The sequence below is a fragment of the Selaginella moellendorffii genome, unplaced genomic scaffold, assembly GCF_000143415.4.
Source record: "Selaginella moellendorffii unplaced genomic scaffold, v1.0 SELMOscaffold_125, whole genome shotgun sequence".
NCBI classification, from domain to species: Eukaryota; Viridiplantae; Streptophyta; class Lycopodiopsida; order Selaginellales; family Selaginellaceae; genus Selaginella; species Selaginella moellendorffii.
In genome coordinates, this window is record NW_003314386.1 from 215522 (window position 1) to 233649 (window position 18128).

Genomic DNA, 18128 nt, shown 5'->3' on the forward strand with positions numbered 1-18128 from the left:
TTTAAACCGTTATTGCAATATTATTTATTAAGTAGAGAATAGTAGTAACATAAATGTAATTAGGGCAAATCTAAAACTCATCGATTTTTGTTGGTTTGCTCAAGCAAACTTATAGAGGGACTGGGATGGTAGTGGATATACCTAGAATATGCTTGAATATTTTAGAATATTCTACCATCTAACGGTTGTTATTCATTTAGATTAATTTTGTATTTATAATTTATAAACATGTTTATAATTTATAAACTTTCTTAAACCTTTTCTAGTATATTATTTTTTATTCTACCATCTAACGGTTGATATGCAATAAAATTAATCTTGTATATATAAATTACAAACATGCTTATAATTATAAACTTGATTTGATCAATTGGATTAATAAGTAATAATAACACTAGTATTAAGCAAACCAAGCGTTGCTACATGCAACGCGTAGCAATTTATTTTCTTATCGTACAGAATCAACTATATTTATAATCTTCTTGTGGAAAATTATCTTAATATTCTTAAGGGCAATTATTTATATATATTCAAGTTTTATTCCTTTTATATTTTTATGCATATTAATTTTATCAAAACATATATTAATATGTTCAAGAAAAGAGTATCTTTGACAATGTTATCTTAAATTTGTTTTGAACTAATTCAAATTTTACTATCTTAATTTATCTATTCTAATCAAAAATAAATTTATTTTATTTATTTTTATATAGTTTTTAAGTGAATAGTTTATCAGAATGGTTACCAAAAATATAAATTTCACATTGTTACAATATATAAAAACATCTAAAATTGAAAAATTATTTATTTAAGAAAAATTAAATAAGACACCTAGTAGAAATGAGGCAAATTGGGGAGATTGAATAGATTTAGATAAATCTCTAAATAAGCAAAGAGATGGCAAAAGTTCAGAATAATACTCCAAGATATTAAGAGATGGTAACCATTATAAACATGAAAATAATCTTAAAATGAAAGGGCAACGATGGAATGATGGAGGTTAAATTAAGCTTCACCCTTTTAATAATCATGACTTAGAAATAAATTTTTATCTTCTTTAAAAAGTAGAAAGTGTTCTTTAAGAGGAATTTCTTTATAACTTGCAAACAACCACAGTTCAATAATGTTCCCGAGCTTGTAAGAGAAATTTAAATGTGTTCAAAGAAGTTTTGAAATGTCTGGAGAGGATTCCAAATTTATCCTTTCTCTTTAGTGTTTGTATGAAGGGAACCTTAGAGTTCTAATTAGCTATGGAAACACAATGATCCTGAAAATCTTAAAAGAGTTCTTCAGTGAGTGAGTGATCAGGAGCAAGTTCTAGTGCAAGAAAGACTTCGTTACATTCTTGGGCAAGCTAACTTGAAAAATCTTGGTGTGCATTGCACACAGCCATAGACCAACCGTGTTTCCAAGTATGTTTGAGAACAAAGTAGTATGTAAGAGAAGATTTTTGTTACAGTCTAGAAGTTAGGAGTAGCAAAGATTCATCATCTCTCAAGTTGGTGAGCAGCATTCCTACTACAAGAAGGAAGGCCCCAAGAGCTGCAATTGGCAAATTAGACAAACTCAGGAGCAGCTAGGGCAAGAAGAGGAAAAAGAGCTACGAGCAACAGCTCAAGCCAGACACATTTATCAACTCTGATGTGCCACGTGGATTAGAACCGACTTGGATTGTTGGCACCCAGTAAGTCAGCCGATTTGGCACGTTCCCCTACTGGCACGTGTCGAAACACTTGGCAGCCTAGAAACAGCCCATACGTATCCTCTTTATAAAGGCCGAGCCCAGACGAGTCCCTTCACACGGTTTTCTCTGTTTTAGAGATGGAAGAAGGCGGTAGTCTCGCCAAGCGCGAGGAAGACAACCAGAAATTCCCAGTGACGATAGGAGCGATCGCAGGCAAGGCCCCCGATGTGGAGGATTCGTTTCTAGTGCAGGATATGACCGCTGACGCGGGCAAGGAGCAAGCAGCGGCGCATGGAAAGCAGCCGACGAGTGCGATGCCCGAGAGCACTCACAACGCCGAGGAGTCTGTCAAGGATGCCAAGGACTCCGCCTCCCAGAAAGTCGAGGATGCCAAGAGCTCCGCCTCCGAGAGCGTCGAGGGTGCCAAGGACACTGTCAAGGGTGCCGCCGACCATGTCAAGGAGGGTTCCAAAGCGACATTTGAGTCTGGAAAGGATAAGTGAGGAGAGTCTTCTTTTTTGTTCTTCCACTTGCATTTGAAACGAAAAAGAACGTACCCAGTGGTTTAACTCCCTGCTTCCTTCTCCTCCAGTTAGCTGATTTGATTGTCTGATGCGTCGATGATCTCACTCAGACGTGCGCTGTGACGTCTCTCCGATGTCAAGTGCCTTGCAACTGAACGCGCAAGCGTTCATATTTCGCAAGCTCTTGCAACGAAAGCGAAGGTTTCAGTTCTGCGAGGGCCTACAACGAAAATTAATTAGCAGCAAAACAAAGATGGCACGTCTTACTTGGAAAAAGTCCTCTTGCTTCACGACCACAGTAGAATCGTCTTCTTCTATAAAACTTAAAGCCTGCAAACCACTCGAACAGTATATCGCGTGGTGATAGAAAATGCATGTGTACCTTGCGTTTCACAGCTTGCATCCAGGCATCAGCGCATAATGCATACATATCAGCACCAGTGAAATTATCTGGGCACTTTCTAGCTAGGAGTCCCAGCGAGACATCTTTGTCCAAGTCAAACTTTCGTGACAATGCCGAAAGAACTCTGCAAATCAAGCAGTCAGGAAGAATTGTCATCACCAGAAAAGAAGGTAGTATACTTTTCTCTGTACGTTGGATCTGGACTGATACCAACATAAAGCAGCTTATCAAAGCGACCGGGTCGAAGAAGAGCAGAGTCAATCAGGTCTGGACGATTAGTCGCTCCAATCACAAAGAGATCCTGCAAGTTGCATTCTAAGAATCTCATGAAATATAAGTCCGAGAATATTGCACCTGTGTATTCTCTCCGAGTCCGTCGATTTCTGCTAGTAGCTGTACCGAACCTGGGTTAAGTCCAAACAAAAGTACACTTTTCGCTACCTGTGAAACAACGCGATCCATGACACCGCCCGAATCGCCAGATGCTCCACGAGCTGGAGCAAGCGCATCCAATTCGTCAAAAAATATGACACAAGGCCGAGCTCCTCGCGCCTGGGTAAAAGAACTTGAGTTGTTAGGTGATCATGAGCTCTGTAAAAACGACCTTTTGAAACAGCTCCCTGACGTTCTTTTCTGACTCTCCAATAAACATGTTGATAACTTCCGGTCCTTTTACGCTTAAGAAATTGAGTGAGCATTCAGTAGCTACCGCCTTTGCCAATAAAGTCTGCCAAGATTCACGGTGAGATACAGAACTTAGCTAGATCAACTTACTTTTCCAGTGCCAGGAGGCCCATATAACATAACACCTGAGCGTTGTCTCAATCCAGACGTAAACAGCTCGCGATGAACAAGTGGTACTTGAACAGTGTCTAGGATAGCACGTTTTACGTTTTCAAGGCCGCCGATGTCCTCCCATTTCACATTTGGCACCTAAATCAAGCAGAATGAAACCACGCAAAAACGCTGCTCAGCATACCTTTGGAGTGCCAATGGCCGAGGCAGTTCGTTTTTTGACCTGTTCGAGAGCTTTCTCAAAACACTCAGGACTGAAACGCTTGCAATGGTCTCGAGAGCTTGACAAGATCTTGCTGTTTTCATCATCACACGGGCCAACTGTAAAGGCAGAAATGTCGGCAGCAACAGCTTTAAGGTCTCTCGGAACAAGCCCCGCCGTCTGCGAGGAGATAGACTTTGCTCCAAGCAGTAGCTCGTCCTACACACACACACACACACACACACACGGTTTGTAAAAAGACAGAAACATTATCAGATAACGGACCGTTAGCTCTGTACAACCAAGGAAGTGCTGAAGAAGCTCCAACCGTTGAGCCTCATCAGGAGTATCTATCGATATCTCATGTGTGAAGCAGTGCCGGAGGGATTTCACTGACGCTTCGTCTTCCGCGGTAGCGATCAGTAATACTGAACTCGTTACATTCTGGAGTATCCTAAGACTTAGTAAAGACAATATGGTGACATGCCGAACCTTCAAGGCCGTCTCAGAGTCCTCGTTGACATTGTATGCGTCCACGTTTTCCGAATTCTCGCTTATGACGTCTTCCACAGGCTGGCGAGAGTAGCCATACTTTGTAATGCAGCTTTTTAGCAAAGCAGCCACACGAGATGGGCCCTGTGACTGATTAGGACTTCCGCCACTCTTCTCCCCCAAAGCACCAAAGCGCCTCAACAGTAAAATGACTGGAGAATACCTTGCAGCGCAATATAATAATTTAGTTTGGTGCTCAAACTTGCAAAACGGATATACCTGCTTGCAACTTTGAAAACATGCTCCAACGCTAGAGCAGTCTTTCCCTCCGACGCACCAACAAGCTCGTAGCAATTATACTCGACAACGTGAATTCCCAACGCGTCGGCAACAAGCCTTGCTACAGTTCGTTTGCCCACACCTGAATTATCCAAAAGGTGAAAAGGAGCAATTTGGAATACGAAACATGTACCTGCCGGGCCAAGTATGAGCGTCGATATCCTGAGTGGAGACAAGTTCGGGTGGAAACAAGGCGCGGCGAGTGAAAGGAGCTCACGTACAGCAGGCGCGTGAAGTGACGAGCACCACGATGATTTTTGTTTGAGAACGAGAGGTGGTAGGGAAGAAGGAACGGAGCCACTCAAAACCAAGGCCGTATGGTTCTGGTCTATGCGCAAAAAAGGTTCCGTGGATGGCTCCAATGAAAGCACCTACTAAAGCGCAAGTTCAGTACTCGAAAGAAGAAAAAAACACGAAAAATATCATCACCTTGAAGAGAACCGTATCTTCACTTTCCATGCCGTAGTGAAAACGCTGATAAAAATCCGTGATCGTCGACGATGGCAACTTCACCGAGAACAAGTCCCCCGTTGCCATGCATTTGCCGCCACTGAAATAGAGCTTTAGCGCAGCATCGACTTCTTCCTGCCGGTTTCGTGGAGTATTATCCAAGCTCGAGGAAAGCACGGGGATCTTGACGTACGAAACTCTCATATGTGAGGCAACTTTGATCTGTGTGTCGTCCAGAGCTTCGACACGCAAGAGCACGGAGGCGGTCTTATCAAAAGCGTAGGGAGAACTCTCAGAGTTTCCAGCTGTAACGATCGTTTCCAGCCAGGCTAGATGGATTCCAAGATTGAAAGCCAGCAATGGCGAGACGTAACCGACGAGAGAATCGAAAACACACGGCGAGGGAGGAGAAACTCTACACGATGGGAAGAAATTTCGGGGCGCTGGCGAGGGAGGAGACGAAGGCTCTGAGCTTACAGGATTGGAGAGAGGAGGATCTAGAACCAATACTTTGGCAGCCCTGCTCACATTCCTCTCGGCATTCCTCACCAAGACCTGGAAATAATCGGCCGATCAATCTAGTAATCAAAATGCCGGCAAGAAACACATACCCAGGATCCGGAGCTGATCGAGAGCTCCCGCAGCACCGACGATGCCACTCCAAGAACAAAATCCCCCTCCGAGTCATCGACGAAGAGAATTCCCGCAGAAAGATCGACGCCAGCACAAGCGCAGTGATCGAAATCGCCATTCACAAGCGCGCTTACAGCTGCCGACGTCTTGCGCAGCACAAGCGCTCTCCTCCGCCCCGGCATGGCGATAAACCCTAAAATATTTCCCAGTGGCCAGTGATCGAAGCAATTGGACCATGGGCCATGGCCCAAAATTTTCATATTTAGTAAAACAATGCTATGTACAGTGTGAGGAGGGAAATCGAGAACAAGCAAAGAAATCACAGGAGAGCGATCAATCAGCAAGCGGGGACCATGGACCAATTCTCGTCCTCGCGGATTTCGTCCACGAATTCATACTCCTCGTCTTCGTCCACCTCTCGATCATCCGAGGCCGAGGAGAACGATTCCCAGCTCCATCCGCCGTCGCCATCGCTTGACACGTCCTCGACTCCAGTGAGATCCCCGCAGAGATTGTCAATCTCGGGGGCAAATTCGCCCCCAATCTCCTCCTCAATCGCGGTCCCCTGCCGGGCTAGGGTATCATCGCCATCCTCCGATACAATCTCCGGCAGGGAAGCGTCGTCCTCCTCGAAATCCCCCTCAAAATCCTCGGAATCCTCCTCAAATTCCTGGTATTCCTGGAATTCCTCCACCGCCTCAACGATGGGCGCCTTGGATTTCTTGCCCAGCGCCGCGGCCGCTTTGTGGCTCTCCAGGAGCGAGAGGGAGAGCGCGATCCCTAGATCCTCCTTGTAGCGATCCACATCCAGGGAAACCTTCTTCACGGATTCCCTAGCAAAGGGCGTCCAGTTGTAGAGCCTGTAATCGGCCCCAAGGTCGTGGCCTTGGGCCTTGCGATTGCCCTTGGACTTGGCCCTGGATTTGCACAGCGGCTGCGTGTGGCGCTCGCCATTCCTGGACGAATTCCGGGGCTTGCTGGGCTTGGCGTTGATGATTGAGCCCTCCTGATCGTGCCTAGGGCGCTCCCATCCATGCTTCTTGTGGCCGCCCCTTCCCATACTACCTAAGAACCAAGAATAAACTGCTTCCGATTTTAGGTTGAGCTCGATTAAATACCAAGAATATCCTTTTGGGAGATATGCTGCCCTTTTCTTGGGGTGGAAGTAAAGTTAGTTCCGTCCATTAGTTTATTTTAAGGCTTTGATTTGTTTTGTTAGTTGATGATTATCTCTATATTATGCAAGAGTTGGTGTTGTGCTAGACATAGACGAAACCACTCGTCATAGTGTCATGGCAAGACTATAAAAAATACTGAGAACTTAATTCTATTATATAATATATAAAAGTTATATATAATAATCATTGCATGGTGGTTTGTAAAATAATATATAAACATATTAAGTATCACTTATCTTAAGTAACAATTCATATCATGTAAACAATCACTAGCAACTTAATATCATAGGAATTATTTAAAAAATTTAAAATTCATAGATAATAATTTTCAATTTACTTCAATTTACCAAGCTGAAAATTAACATGCAATAATTTGAGAAAACTTTAATTAATTCACAACTACTAACCAACATACAATTTATAGTAGACAATATTAATAGCAAATATAGATCTTTTTAGTAATTTTTTTGTTGTCTTCTGCATCACTTGGTTTTTTTTGGAAACATCCATTAATAATATCTTGAATACTACTATTTTTTAACGTTATTTAAAATATTAATAATACAATACAAGTCATATATAGAATTTTCATGACTAAAAAATATTACAAAAGGACAAAAGAAACTTTTAATAATTCATTAAGGTTTAACAATAATATTTTTTAGCCTAAAAACAATTAAAACAAAATAATTCAAGCTAATGCCTATATATATAGGTACAAGTTTTGATCTTCCAAAGAATGCTAAAACCATATCTTCCTTATTAAAATATCCTAGAAGTATATTCCTTTAAAATTTTACTATTTGCCTTTATTGCCATCCAAAACCTCCTTTGACTATCTATCACCAGGAAAATCCGAGACTTGGAGATGGGTAGGAGAAAGTTCCTCATAACAGAGTGGCGCAGTGCTCATAACCCACAGGTCCCAGGATGCTCTGATATTATTTCGAACCAGAAAAATTGCATATTTACCTACACTGCTCTGACATTTTATGATATATTGATCCTCTCCATCATTTATAGATCATAAAACCAATAAATTCTTGCCTCTGCTATCTACGCTCTTGTTTGTTTTAAACACTTTGAATTTGAGCTTTGTGCTTGATTAAATAATAATGCTTATAATAATACCTTTGACTTTTGAACAAAAAAAACACATAAAAACTAACAAGTTTATTCAGCATCCCAGTATCGAAACGTGGCTCTGATCAGATTTAATTTATATCTAAAAGGCAAGCTTATTTATTTCTTTATTTTTTCATATTAAAGTCCTTGTGAAACCGCTCTGATATATTGATAGATTTCTGTTAAAGCTAGAGTTCTAATAATGTGATTGCATGGAGTAAAGACCACTTTGGCAGCGGATGGTGGATCTTGTCAATAGTATGTAAGGTCTCCCAAGCTCAACCATTAATCAACAGGCATTGATTGAGCCTAGTTCATCAAGCTCCATAGTTTTAACTATGAAGACTGCTTTAGTGTTGTTTCTAGTGTTTGCTCCTCAAATAGAAGGGAGCTCTTGTCTGTGTTGGTGTCCATGATTAATCAGTATCCCTATTCATCAGTCAGCATTCACTCTTGGAAATGTCACAGAGGAGCAAGATATGCCCATCTCGCCAACATATATCTACACTAATCTTGTTGTGGATCACAACATAAGACCACGAACCATCCTATAATGAAAAGATGGCAAGTGTTTCAGAGCTTCAATTAAACTCTTGCTCAAACCAAACATTTTCTTTTATGCTTAAGTTAACATAAACCTTTTTCCTCTAGCCTTTTGTCCTTTTATAAATAAGCTACCAATCTCGACAAAACCTAATCTTTAGTCATGGCCTTGTCCAAGATGAAAGGATTTGCGGATAGATTGTTTACAGGGGCTACCAGGCTACTCAACATGGAGATCGATAGTCCCAAGCTCCCAATTCCGCTAGAGCAGAGGCTTCTAAACACAGGTTTATGTGTTTCTCTCCTCATCGTCAGCAGTAGACTACCAGTGTTTGGCATCACCAAATCTCTCAGCGAGAATCCTTATCAGTTACTCACAAATTCAAGCCACGGGACGCTCATGGATTTGGGAATCGCACCGCTCATCACCACAAACATGGCAGTGCAAGTGATGGCCAGTGGCAAGATTCTAAGCTTCAAGGACACGAAATCCATGAAAATGGTACAAAAGGTTGGGGGGCTGTTCTTGACGCTGGTTTTGGCAATCATGAACGTTGCTGGTGGGATGTATGGATCGATCGGAGTGATAAGCTCAATCATGGTGGTGCTGCAACTTGTTTCCACAGTTTTGATGATCATGTTTCTCGACGAGGTTTTGGAGAAAGGATATGGAGTCGGGACCTCAGCGAGTTCTTTGTTTGCGGCATGCAATGTTGCAGAGAGCTTGATATGGCATTCGTTCAGTCCCGTCACCGCCAACTTTCGAGGACGAGTTGAATTCGAAGGCGCCATAGTGGAAGCTTTTCGAGGATTGTTCCATGGCGGTTTCAACATGAGAACCATCCGGAGTATCTTCTTTCGAAGGCACCTCCCAAATCTTTGGACGCTGCTGCTGACTATCGCAGCGATCGGCGTGATTTTATTTCTTCAGTCTCTCAGCGTGGTGATCAAAGTGATCAATCCGAAAGGGCGGCGAATGGAGTATCCGATCGAGCTTTTTTACACTGCAACAACGCCAGTGATGCTTCTATCCCAGTTCGCGAGTAGTCTGGGAAAGACCTACGAATGCATGGGTCAGATCTTGGGCTACAACAATTTCGTGATGGGAGTTCTCGGTGGGATGATTTACAACTTTTTTCATCCTCCAGCGAGCGTGATCCAAGAGCCACTCCATTTTCTCGTCTACTCCGTGTTCACGGTGGTGTCTTGCACTTTACTTTCCAAAGCGTGGATTGAGTTGTCTGGATCGTCTTCCAAGGATGTAGCGAAGAGGTGGAGAGAGGAAGGGTTGACGATCGTGGGACACAGGAGCTCCCACCTCCAAAAAGAGCTTGATCGATACATTCCAGCGGCGGCAGCGCTTGGAGGATTTGGCATTGGTGTTGTTTCCGTGGTGGCGAGTATGATGGGAGTGATTGGATCTGGAACTGGGCTCTTTATAGCAGCTGGCACCATTTCTCACATTCTAAGGACGATTCAGAAGGAGAAGCAGATTTAAGCAAAAGGAGAAACAGTCAAAACTTTTTTGAGAATGATCAATTCACTTTAATTTCTGTAAAGCTTTGATCTGAAGAAAGAAATCAACAAGGTTTTCTCGAAACAGTAGACCTCTAGAAAAAATTTGTAGTGTTCTTCATGCATTTTCTGGTAATGCTAGCACACTGAATATTATCATCTTAAAAAGGCTTTCAACCTTCGTTAAAGGCTCAGTGCTTTGGCAAAATTAGTTGAGATGAATACTTAACTCACACGCTCACGTTTGTGACGGGCGGGCTGTTCTTGTCAACACGCTTGAAAATACCCGAGATCACCTGCATCGCAAACTACTTTAGCTTTTCTTAACAACGCAGCCAACTATCCGACCTTTCCCGGGCCAAGTTCGTAGGCATTTTCAAGTCCTCTGCTGAGCAGCGTTTTCACGGTGGTCTCCCATTGGACTGGCGAGGTTACCTGTATCATGGATCAACCAGTCAAGAGTCACGAGTCACGAGAGGTAAATCTTGCTTACTTGCTTAGCGAGTATCTCCTTGATGATTTTGGGATCCGAGTGAGGCTGCGCGTCAACGTTTGAAATCACCGGGATCCTGGGAACTTTGAATTCGATGTCGGCTAGAGCAGCCTCTAGCGTTGGCACGGCAGAGGCCATGTATTGCGTATGGAAAGCTCCTGCTACTGCCAGTCTTACCTGCGATTACGATCAAGTATGTATTGGATTCAACCTTTTGGCGCTCTCGAATCAAGCTCACCAGCATTCGAGCCTTGAAACTTTTCGCTTTTGCCTCCACGGCGTCGATACCTTTGAGACCGCCAGAAACGGCGTAGTTTCCCTGGACGAGAAATGAAAAAACCGGCAGAAAATGAGAGGCCGGACGCAGGCACTTCACTTACAGGACACAGAAAGTTGGCAATTTGAACTCGATCTTCTTCACTAACTTCTTCGTTGGCCGCATCACACAAAGCTTGAACTTTCACTGGATCGAGCCCGATGACACTGGCCATCCCCCCTTTTGTCGCGTCTGATGCAGCCTGAGATGAATAGATTAGTCTAGAAGCCAAAGCCTCAGTAAAAGGAGAACCTGCATGGCTTCGCCTCGCTTTTTTACAACCTTCAGACCATCTTCAAAGCTGGAAAAGGAAAGAAAAATGAGACACTAATGCGGCTAAACTCAACGAAAGCTACCTGAGCACACCAGCAAAAACGAGTGCGGTATACTCGCCAAGGCTCAACCCGCATGCTACGTCAATCGAATCGATGATGGCCTGGCCTCCTTCGCGTGCTCGCAAGGCTTCCACTGCAGCCAAGCTAGCAACATAGATAGCGGGCTACGATCAAATAGTTAGCTTTACTCATACAAAGCCAATAGAATTCACAAACCTGGCTGATGACAGTAGAGTCGAGCTTCTCCTTTGGACCATTCATGCAAACATCGAGAAGGTCGTAGCTATCAGGAAGAAACGCTATACTTAAAGAGAGAGGAAAAGAAAAAAAGAGAGAGAGAAGAGCTCCAGAAACTCACCCAAGAATGTTGCTGGCTTTTGCAAAGAGCGCTGCTGCTTCTCCTACTTCATGCGCACTCTTTCCCATTCCCAGCTCTTGCGCTCCCTTTGATCGATCAACAACACACAAAACTCATGACAACGAGAAAAAGAAGAACCAAAAAATTCGCAGCCTTTCACCTGTCCAGGGAAGAGAAATGCTGTCCGCGGCTTGTAATCCCGGAAGAGATTATCCGCTGCAATCGTCTCGGCCTGGACGCCGACACACCGGATCGGCGCCAATCGCCTCGCATTGCACCTTTCGACGCGAGATCCAGCGCAAGGAAGCACAGAGGACGACGATGCGAAGATCCCTCGCGTAGTGGCGCCTGGCAGCAAGCTCGACATCGCCATTGCTTGCCCTCACATCACAGACCTAGAATCTCCACAATTAAGAGGCTCGCTCTAGCTGCGCTCGTCCGTCCCCTCCGCGAGATCCCCAACGCCAATGGTTTTAGGGCATATAAAAGAATATGCTGTTCTTGAGGTAGTTTGTTTCTAGGGTTTGAGCAAAAGAAGGAAAATGGAAGCGCTCAGCCTGTGCGGAGGATTCAAGCTCCGCCTGGCGGCCGCCGAGGATGCCGATGCCGCCACGGCCGCATTCCTGCCTCAGCGCGTGGCGCTTCAATCCACATTTGGAGCTTTCGATTTCCATTTCATCATGTAAGAATTTTGTTTCTTTCTTCTGTTGCTAGCGATCCCTTAGATTCTCTCCTTCCTGTTGCTAAGATCTCGCAGCGCATTGCCTTAGATTCTCTCCTTATTGCCTGCTGCTACAAATTCCATGCTCTTTAGTTTTGATTCTATCTCTTGTGACCGTGCAGTGAGATGTCCATCTACTCGTTTGTGGTGCTCAATGCCGACGACAAATTGGTGGCGTTTTGTTCTTTCAACGACGCGCCATCAGTTCCCGGGACTGTTGCGATGAGAAAAATTCCTGACGCTAGAGCTTGGGCGAGGCAAGAAGCTTCGGATCTTGGATTCCTGGCAAGTTTCTTACTCTCGCGAGTATGATGTTTTAACGTGGTTTTTTCCTATCACAGACGGATAGCTTGTTATGGATGGAGGTGTGTGCGATGTGCTCGCTTACTGAGGATGAAATGCAGCGTTCTTCATCAGCTTTTATGCGCGCTGTCTTTACCCTTTGTCCCGATATCCAAGCTGTTCTTCTTCCAAGTAAGTTTTCGTTATACACACGAGAGAATGAGTGTAAGCTTTGTATCGATTTGTAGGCCCTGCACAATATCCAGTTTTTCCCCAGCTATTCAAGACGATGTCACGGACTTCTGATTATGGGCTTCTCATGTGTGCATGCTTGCGAAGGTTCGGGTCCTATCTTGTGATTACTAAGCTTTTAATGTCATTTTTCCTTCTCTCAGCATTAATAACTCATGAAGCCGGCTTACTGGATGATTTGTTTGTAAATGTCCAGCACAGTTCTTCCGACCATGAAAATCAGAAGGGCTGTGGTTGAGGACAATGATGAGCTGCTTCCGGTCATTGAGCGGGCTCAGAAGAGGGGCTCGCCGTTGGCTCAAGTGCCTGAAATCGCAATTCCGTCTCAGCCTTACGCAGTTGCTAGACTCATTGCTGCTCAAGACAAAGACAATACCGTTTTCGTGGCGGAGGTAAGTTTTCTACTCTCTGTATGCCTCATGCAGTAGCCAGTGTTGTCACTTGCAGGTGGACGATAAGATCGTTGGACTGATGGCCATCACTGCTCTAATCAGCAATGACTATTGCTTCAATTTCAATACTGATGACTATGACACGCTGACAAAGAAGGTAACGTGAAATCCATTCGTTCTAAGTTTTAACTGTTTTCCATGTTAAAGGTGACGAGAAAATTCGAATTCACTGTCCAAGAGCCTGTGGCTGCTCAAGATTCTTCGGCTGAAGCTACACCAGGGAGTACACCGTTAAGCACACCAGCAAGCACACCAACTCCGGAAGTGCCACAAAACCAAGCGGAGGCTCCTGCTGCTCCTTCTCCGGCCTCTTCGAATTCTCCTGCTCCGTCTCCTTCTCCTGCTCCTTCTCCAGCTCCTGCTCCTCCATCTCCTTCTCCAGTTTCTTCTCCAGTTCCGCAACAGGTCACTCAGCAGGTTACTGGTATTGCTGCTGCTGCTGCGACAAACCAGCCCGGTATGATCAATACTCTGTCTTGACAAGCAAATTTACTTCAATTTTCTCTAGGGGGCACTCCTGAAATGAAGGCTGAGGAAGCACCAAAAGTTCGAGTCGTGGAAGTCGACGTTCCTGTGGAGATTACGAACGCGTTCCAAATCAGCATGCTTTGCATCGAGGAAGAGTTTGAAAATCAGGGCATTGACTTCGTTATGTCGGCTTTCGAGGTCAGTGTAAATGTCATTTCTTTTTGCGGTGTCTGACTGTATGATACGTTGTGATTGAAGCTAGAGACTAGAGATTACTGTTTGGTGGGCTTTCCATACACCAGTCGGATACATCCGTTGCTCCGACTGTTTGCGAGAGTACCCTGCAGATCTTCAAGGAAAATTGAAAACGTCAAGCTGCCGGAAACTCGTGTGATGACGGATCATCCCCCAGACCTGTCAATCGCTCATTTATGCCTATATCTTCTTCACCGTGATTCTTTGGCTCCTGTAAGTAACTTTTGGTGACAAGAAGCCAGTTCTGAGTACGTGAGTTTTACAGAACTTCTTACTGAAATGATCAGGGATTTGAAGTCCGACATACTATGTCCCGCGATGCTGATGCTCTTGCGGAGTTCTTGGCAGATTTTAAGGACTGCAAGAGCATTGTCGACTTGGTCGAGCATCCACGAAAAGGATGTAAGTACTAGAGTTTTTTTTTACTGATGTCGTGTAACTTTTCGTACTCCAACCAGGCCATACCATAGTCGCTGTGCTGTCTGCTCAAATTGTTGGCTTGGCAATGATTGAGGAGACCGTTCCTGTGGAAGCTCTGACAACGCAGTTTTGCGTCAAGTCCTTCATCAATCTGGAACATCACCCTCCAGCAAACCAAGCGTGCGTTACTCTTTTGGCACTGAGTCCAATTTTTCGTCATCGCAGAAAACTATTCCTGAGAGAGATCATGCGCCAGACAGAGAAAACGCTGCTCTACTGCCCCATTTTTCCAGACCAGGATCTTCCCGACGTTATTGAAGACATGCTGCTAATTCCCGCAAGACAACACGTTTATATGAGCCCCTCTCAGAAGTGGGGCAGACATCCCGAGACTATTGGACCGTCCAAAAGAGCCTTACGGCGAGGGTCAGTTGCAAACTTCTCACCAAGGGGACTATTTTCCGGATTCGACTGTGCGCTTTACTTCACCACTCACAGGCTTACAAGCAGGCACAGGATTCCTGTCAACTCGAAAATTTTAGTTGCCGGTGCGTCGCGCACCGCGGAGGCTTTTCTTCACAAGCTCATTGCGAATCCTCTGATGCAGTTTACAAACGTCACGTTGGTATCTCCGTGCGGTTTTATGGGATTCTCGTCGTCAGCAGCTTCCATTCTCGACGTAGAATCAGGCCCGGCACGGTGCTTCAGTAAGCTCGGGATTGATTGCCAGGTCGGACTAAAGTCGTCTCTCGTGACTGACTTCGACAGGGAAGCGCAGACGATAACACTCAAGAACGGGGAAGTTCTATCGTATGATCTCTTCATTATGACAACCGGGATGCAAGACCAGACGGGGTGCAAGCTTGGGATCAGTGCAGTGAAGGAAGTTATCCGGGCGGATGAGTTCCTTGCGAGGCTGGACGTCATTACAGGGTCACTTGAGAAGCTTAAAGTCCCCCGCGAAGTCCTTGTCGACGGTGAAGGTCACGCAGTGGTTTACGGCTCCACTTTAGAAGCTTTCTACGTTATCCAGCTCTTGCTTTCCAGAGGACTGAGGGGATCGAACATCGTACTGTGCCACGCTGAGAAGAAGTTGACGAACAAGTACGTCCACGGGGATGCAAACATTTTGAGTTGTTTGCTGGAGGAGCTGGCTTGGTGTCAAGTAGCTGTCAAGTCGGGTTTGAAGCTTGTTGGAGTCACTACGAACGGGTCCGGAAGTTTGAAGGCAGCGAAGTTTGAAGCTCAGGGTGAAGAAGAGGACGAGAAAATCCACCACGAGCTCCCGTGTTGTCTCTTGGTGACCTGCGAGCGGAAGCAAGTCGACGTCCCTCTTTTCAACGTGATGAGAAGGGTGAGTATTTTGCTTTGTGGTTGCAACCTCAAGTGAAAGTTTTTTTTTTCTTTTCAGGAGAACATCATATTTGATGGACGTGTGATTGTGGACGGAAAGTTTCAAACGAATGACCCACTCATTTATGCTGCTGGGACTGCTTGCAAGTTTAGCCGAAACTGTGGAAAGCTGCCGAAGCTTGAGACTTTCTGTTCCCAAGAGGTTGGCGAAGCTTTGGCAGCATCACTGATCTCCCGGTTCAACGGTCATCTCCCAGATGTAGGCAAGCTATGGCTGAGCTATCTACCGTGGTTTCCTGAGAAAACGAAGGATTGCGGTGGCGGGAAGAAGTGGCCTGCGCCAGTTACGCCACTCTTGGGCCGACCGAAATGCACTGGTGGTATTCTCCCTGGCGGCGTTCAGCTTTTCAGCATTGTGCTTCCCAGTTGTCACTCCACGAACTGGGACGACTTGCGGATCTACTCCATGCTAACCAAGTTCAGCAACTTCTACGCGAGAGTGGACATCGCAGAGAACAAGCAGCTCGCCAGGATCCTCTACGCCGGGAAGGTGAAGGCAGACGCTTGGAAATTCAGCCAAGTCGTCGGGCTTCCAGTGTCTCTTCTCAACAGTCTTCCGAGAAGGTAGCTCATGAGTTCTTTGTGCTTTTGGTCGTACTGACTATTATGTTTCGAAACAGATATAGCGACGGAAGCTTGAATGACATCATGAACTTCCTCTTGCAACCGTGGTCATCAGTGCTCTTCCACGACGATTTCCTCCCCTTCTACACAAACTTGACGCAGAACGTTGTTGACACAAGCAAGAGCCACCCGAAAGGAGGGCCTGACGTCTCCTCGTTTGAGAGCTGCGACAAGATCGACCCGGAGCTGGCGGAAGCAATCTCCAGGCTGGTGAGAAAGGAACTCCTCAAGTTCATCGAGAAGCATCGGCTGGAGCTGCCGATGTACACTCTCCCGCGGAAGAAGGTGGACCTGCGGCTGCTGCTTCCCCGAGTTATTTCCTCGGACGACGTAGAGGTGGTGGAGAAGAAGAAGCAGACGGCCGCGGCGGTGGCAGCAGCTGCATCGGCAGCACTCGTCACTGCCTCAGACCTCATCAACACCGCATTCGAGCAGCTGATCCAGAAGGCCGAGACCGAGGAGCGGGACAAGAAGACGATCAAAGAGATTGTTGGTCAGCTGGTGCAAGGGATGGAGGAGCTCAAACCGGTGCTGCTCACGCTCAGGGGAGAGGGATACATTGGGCCGACTGTGGATCATCTTATCAAGGAGATCGATAAGAAGGTACTGTCCATTTCCGTGTGGGACGAGAGCTTGGATCTGGAAGGCAGGGAAGACGAAGAACAGATCAAACGAGCCATTCAAGGGATGATTGGGCTGTTAGAGCAGTCATCTCCCGTCATGCTGGCTCTAGATCGAGTAGACTGACATGCATTGTGTTTATATAATTACAAGATATTTTGTCACTATATTTATATTGTATAACTGTTAGATACATATTTTTTTAAAAAATATTATATAATTGTAAGAGTTTGTAATATATCACCTTAAACATAACTTATAAGTAACTATAAAACTACCTCCTTTAAATTAATTTTTTCTTGTATGAATACACAATTGAGTTAAATGTGTGGTATTTTTGGTTTTTAATTTTCGAGTATACAATAGGGTTCAAGAATGATGCTTAGGCGCACGACCATCACGGAGCGAGGTAGCATGTTCTTCGGCTGCTTGCCTGCTCTCTTCACAAGGAAGAAGAAGAACACCACTGAAATCGAGGATTTAGAGACACTGGTGATCGTCAACAACAAGCTGTGTTCAGGGTTGAAGACCCTCTTGTCCGATGTCACACTTCATGACCAGCCAAGCAAGAAGGAAGAAGCAGAGGTGACGCTTCCAGGGAGTGGAAGGGATCCCTGGCACCATGATCAGCCAAGCACCCACCATGATCAGCCAAGCATGAAGGAAGGGGCTGCAACTATGATGGCAGGAGAAGTCCAGTATGATCATGATCGCCCAAGCAACAAGGATGAAGTTGTACGAGAAATCGTGGTGCCAATCCAGCAGCAGAATCTTCCAGTGGCAGGAGAAGTGGAGAAGAACACGACCAAGAGATCCTGCTTCCGGCAACCATGTCCAGTCCCGATTGGTGCAAAGAAGAAGGTAAGGTTTACAGAAAGCACCAAGGAGGGATGTAAAATTTTTTTAGATCCACTGCCGTTAGAGTTGCAAGTCCGGCTAGCGCAGCTGGAAGTGGACTTGGAGATCGATCTCCTCTCTGATCTCTACATGCTTTACGAGGCAGTGTTTGAGAAGAACTGGCGGGGAGCGGCCATGTCCAGCGAGAAGAAGCAGGCAGCAGAGGTGTGCAACGAGAAGAAGCGGGCACCACACGAATTGGGAGCTCAAATCTCGGCAGAGCTACTGGAAAGGCGCAGAAATCTGCTCAGCTGGAAGAAGCTTCTCCTCCACTCTCTCGACCCCGAGAATTTCCCGGACAACAACAGCGGAGTGAGTCCTCGCCGCTTCCGCCTCCG

The 18128-nt window shown here is 45.4% G+C and overlaps 4 protein-coding genes across 4 annotated transcripts; 2 read left to right on the forward strand and 2 right to left on the reverse strand.

Moving 5' to 3' along the window:
* Positions 1 to 1746: 1746 nt before the first annotated feature.
* On the reverse strand, positions 1747 to 5782 carry LOC9644850 (peroxisome biogenesis protein 6). The gene is made up of 15 exons (XM_024665654.1): positions 5501 to 5782; positions 4869 to 5444; positions 4573 to 4810; positions 4380 to 4521; positions 4101 to 4323; positions 3894 to 4052; positions 3591 to 3827; positions 3386 to 3544; positions 3216 to 3338; positions 3053 to 3163; positions 2966 to 3004; positions 2791 to 2912; positions 2591 to 2735; positions 2476 to 2538; positions 1747 to 2428 (listed from the first exon to the last, which is right to left on the reverse strand). The coding sequence occupies exons 1-15, from the start codon at positions 5780 to 5782 to the stop codon at positions 2345 to 2347; spliced, it is 2703 nt and encodes a 900-aa protein (XP_024521422.1). The 3' UTR covers positions 1747 to 2344.
* Positions 5783 to 8531: 2749 nt separating this feature from the next.
* Positions 8532 to 9866, forward strand: LOC9644851 (protein transport protein Sec61 subunit alpha). The gene has a single exon (XM_002991843.2). It carries the CDS (start codon positions 8532 to 8534, stop codon positions 9864 to 9866), a length of 1335 nt encoding a protein of 444 aa, XP_002991889.2.
* Positions 9867 to 9979: 113 nt separating this feature from the next.
* Positions 9980 to 11868, reverse strand: LOC9644808 (malonyl CoA-acyl carrier protein transacylase). Its single transcript, XM_002991888.2, has 10 exons — positions 11546 to 11868; positions 11386 to 11471; positions 11244 to 11310; positions 11049 to 11191; positions 10945 to 10993; positions 10757 to 10894; positions 10615 to 10695; positions 10377 to 10553; positions 10232 to 10318; positions 9980 to 10179 (listed from the first exon to the last, which is right to left on the reverse strand). The coding sequence occupies exons 1-10, from the start codon at positions 11756 to 11758 to the stop codon at positions 10114 to 10116; spliced, it is 1107 nt and encodes a 368-aa protein (XP_002991934.1). The 5' UTR covers positions 11759 to 11868; the 3' UTR covers positions 9980 to 10113.
* A 584-nt stretch (positions 11869 to 12452) lies between these two features.
* On the forward strand, positions 12453 to 17060 carry LOC9644852 (cilia- and flagella-associated protein 61). The gene is made up of 11 exons (XM_024665673.1): positions 12453 to 12580; positions 12637 to 12727; positions 12784 to 13032; positions 13088 to 13189; positions 13240 to 13549; positions 13601 to 13758; positions 13819 to 14028; positions 14103 to 14217; positions 14274 to 15589; positions 15647 to 16212; positions 16269 to 17060. The coding sequence occupies exons 3-11, from the start codon at positions 12829 to 12831 to the stop codon at positions 17017 to 17019; spliced, it is 3732 nt and encodes a 1243-aa protein (XP_024521441.1). The 5' UTR covers positions 12453 to 12580; positions 12637 to 12727; positions 12784 to 12828; the 3' UTR covers positions 17020 to 17060.
* The last annotated feature ends 1068 nt before the right edge of the window (positions 17061 to 18128 follow it).

Excerpts from the sequence above, each read along its gene's own strand:
- LOC9644852 (XM_024665673.1), top strand. The coding sequence starts at position 12,829 with ATGTCCAGCACAGTTCTTCCGACCATGAAAATCAGAAGGGCTGTGGTT. Across the intron at positions 13,190-13,239 it reads ATGACACGCTGACAAAGAAG|GTGACGAGAAAATTCGAATT; the intron begins GTAACGTGAAAT and ends TCCATGTTAAAG. Across the intron at positions 14,029-14,102 it reads ACCGTGATTCTTTGGCTCCT|GGATTTGAAGTCCGACATAC; the intron begins GTAAGTAACTTT and ends TGAAATGATCAG.
- LOC9644851 (XM_002991843.2), top strand. The coding sequence starts at position 8,532 with ATGGCCTTGTCCAAGATGAAAGGATTTGCGGATAGATTGTTTACAGGG.
- LOC9644808 (XM_002991888.2), bottom strand. The coding sequence starts at position 11,758 with ATGGCGATGTCGAGCTTGCTGCCAGGCGCCACTACGCGAGGGATCTTC. Across the intron at positions 10,554-10,614 it reads GTTTCAAGGCTCGAATGCTG|GTAAGACTGGCAGTAGCAGG; the intron begins GTGAGCTTGATT and ends TCGTAATCGCAG. Across the intron at positions 10,319-10,376 it reads AGGAGATACTCGCTAAGCAA|GTAACCTCGCCAGTCCAATG; the intron begins GTAAGCAAGATT and ends TCCATGATACAG.
- LOC9644850 (XM_024665654.1), bottom strand. The coding sequence starts at position 5,782 with ATGAAAATTTTGGGCCATGGCCCATGGTCCAATTGCTTCGATCACTGG. Across the intron at positions 4,811-4,868 it reads AAGATACGGTTCTCTTCAAG|GTGCTTTCATTGGAGCCATC; the intron begins GTGATGATATTT and ends GCGCTTTAGTAG. Across the intron at positions 3,005-3,052 it reads TGGATCGCGTTGTTTCACAG|CTACTAGCAGAAATCGACGG; the intron begins GTAGCGAAAAGT and ends GGTTCGGTACAG.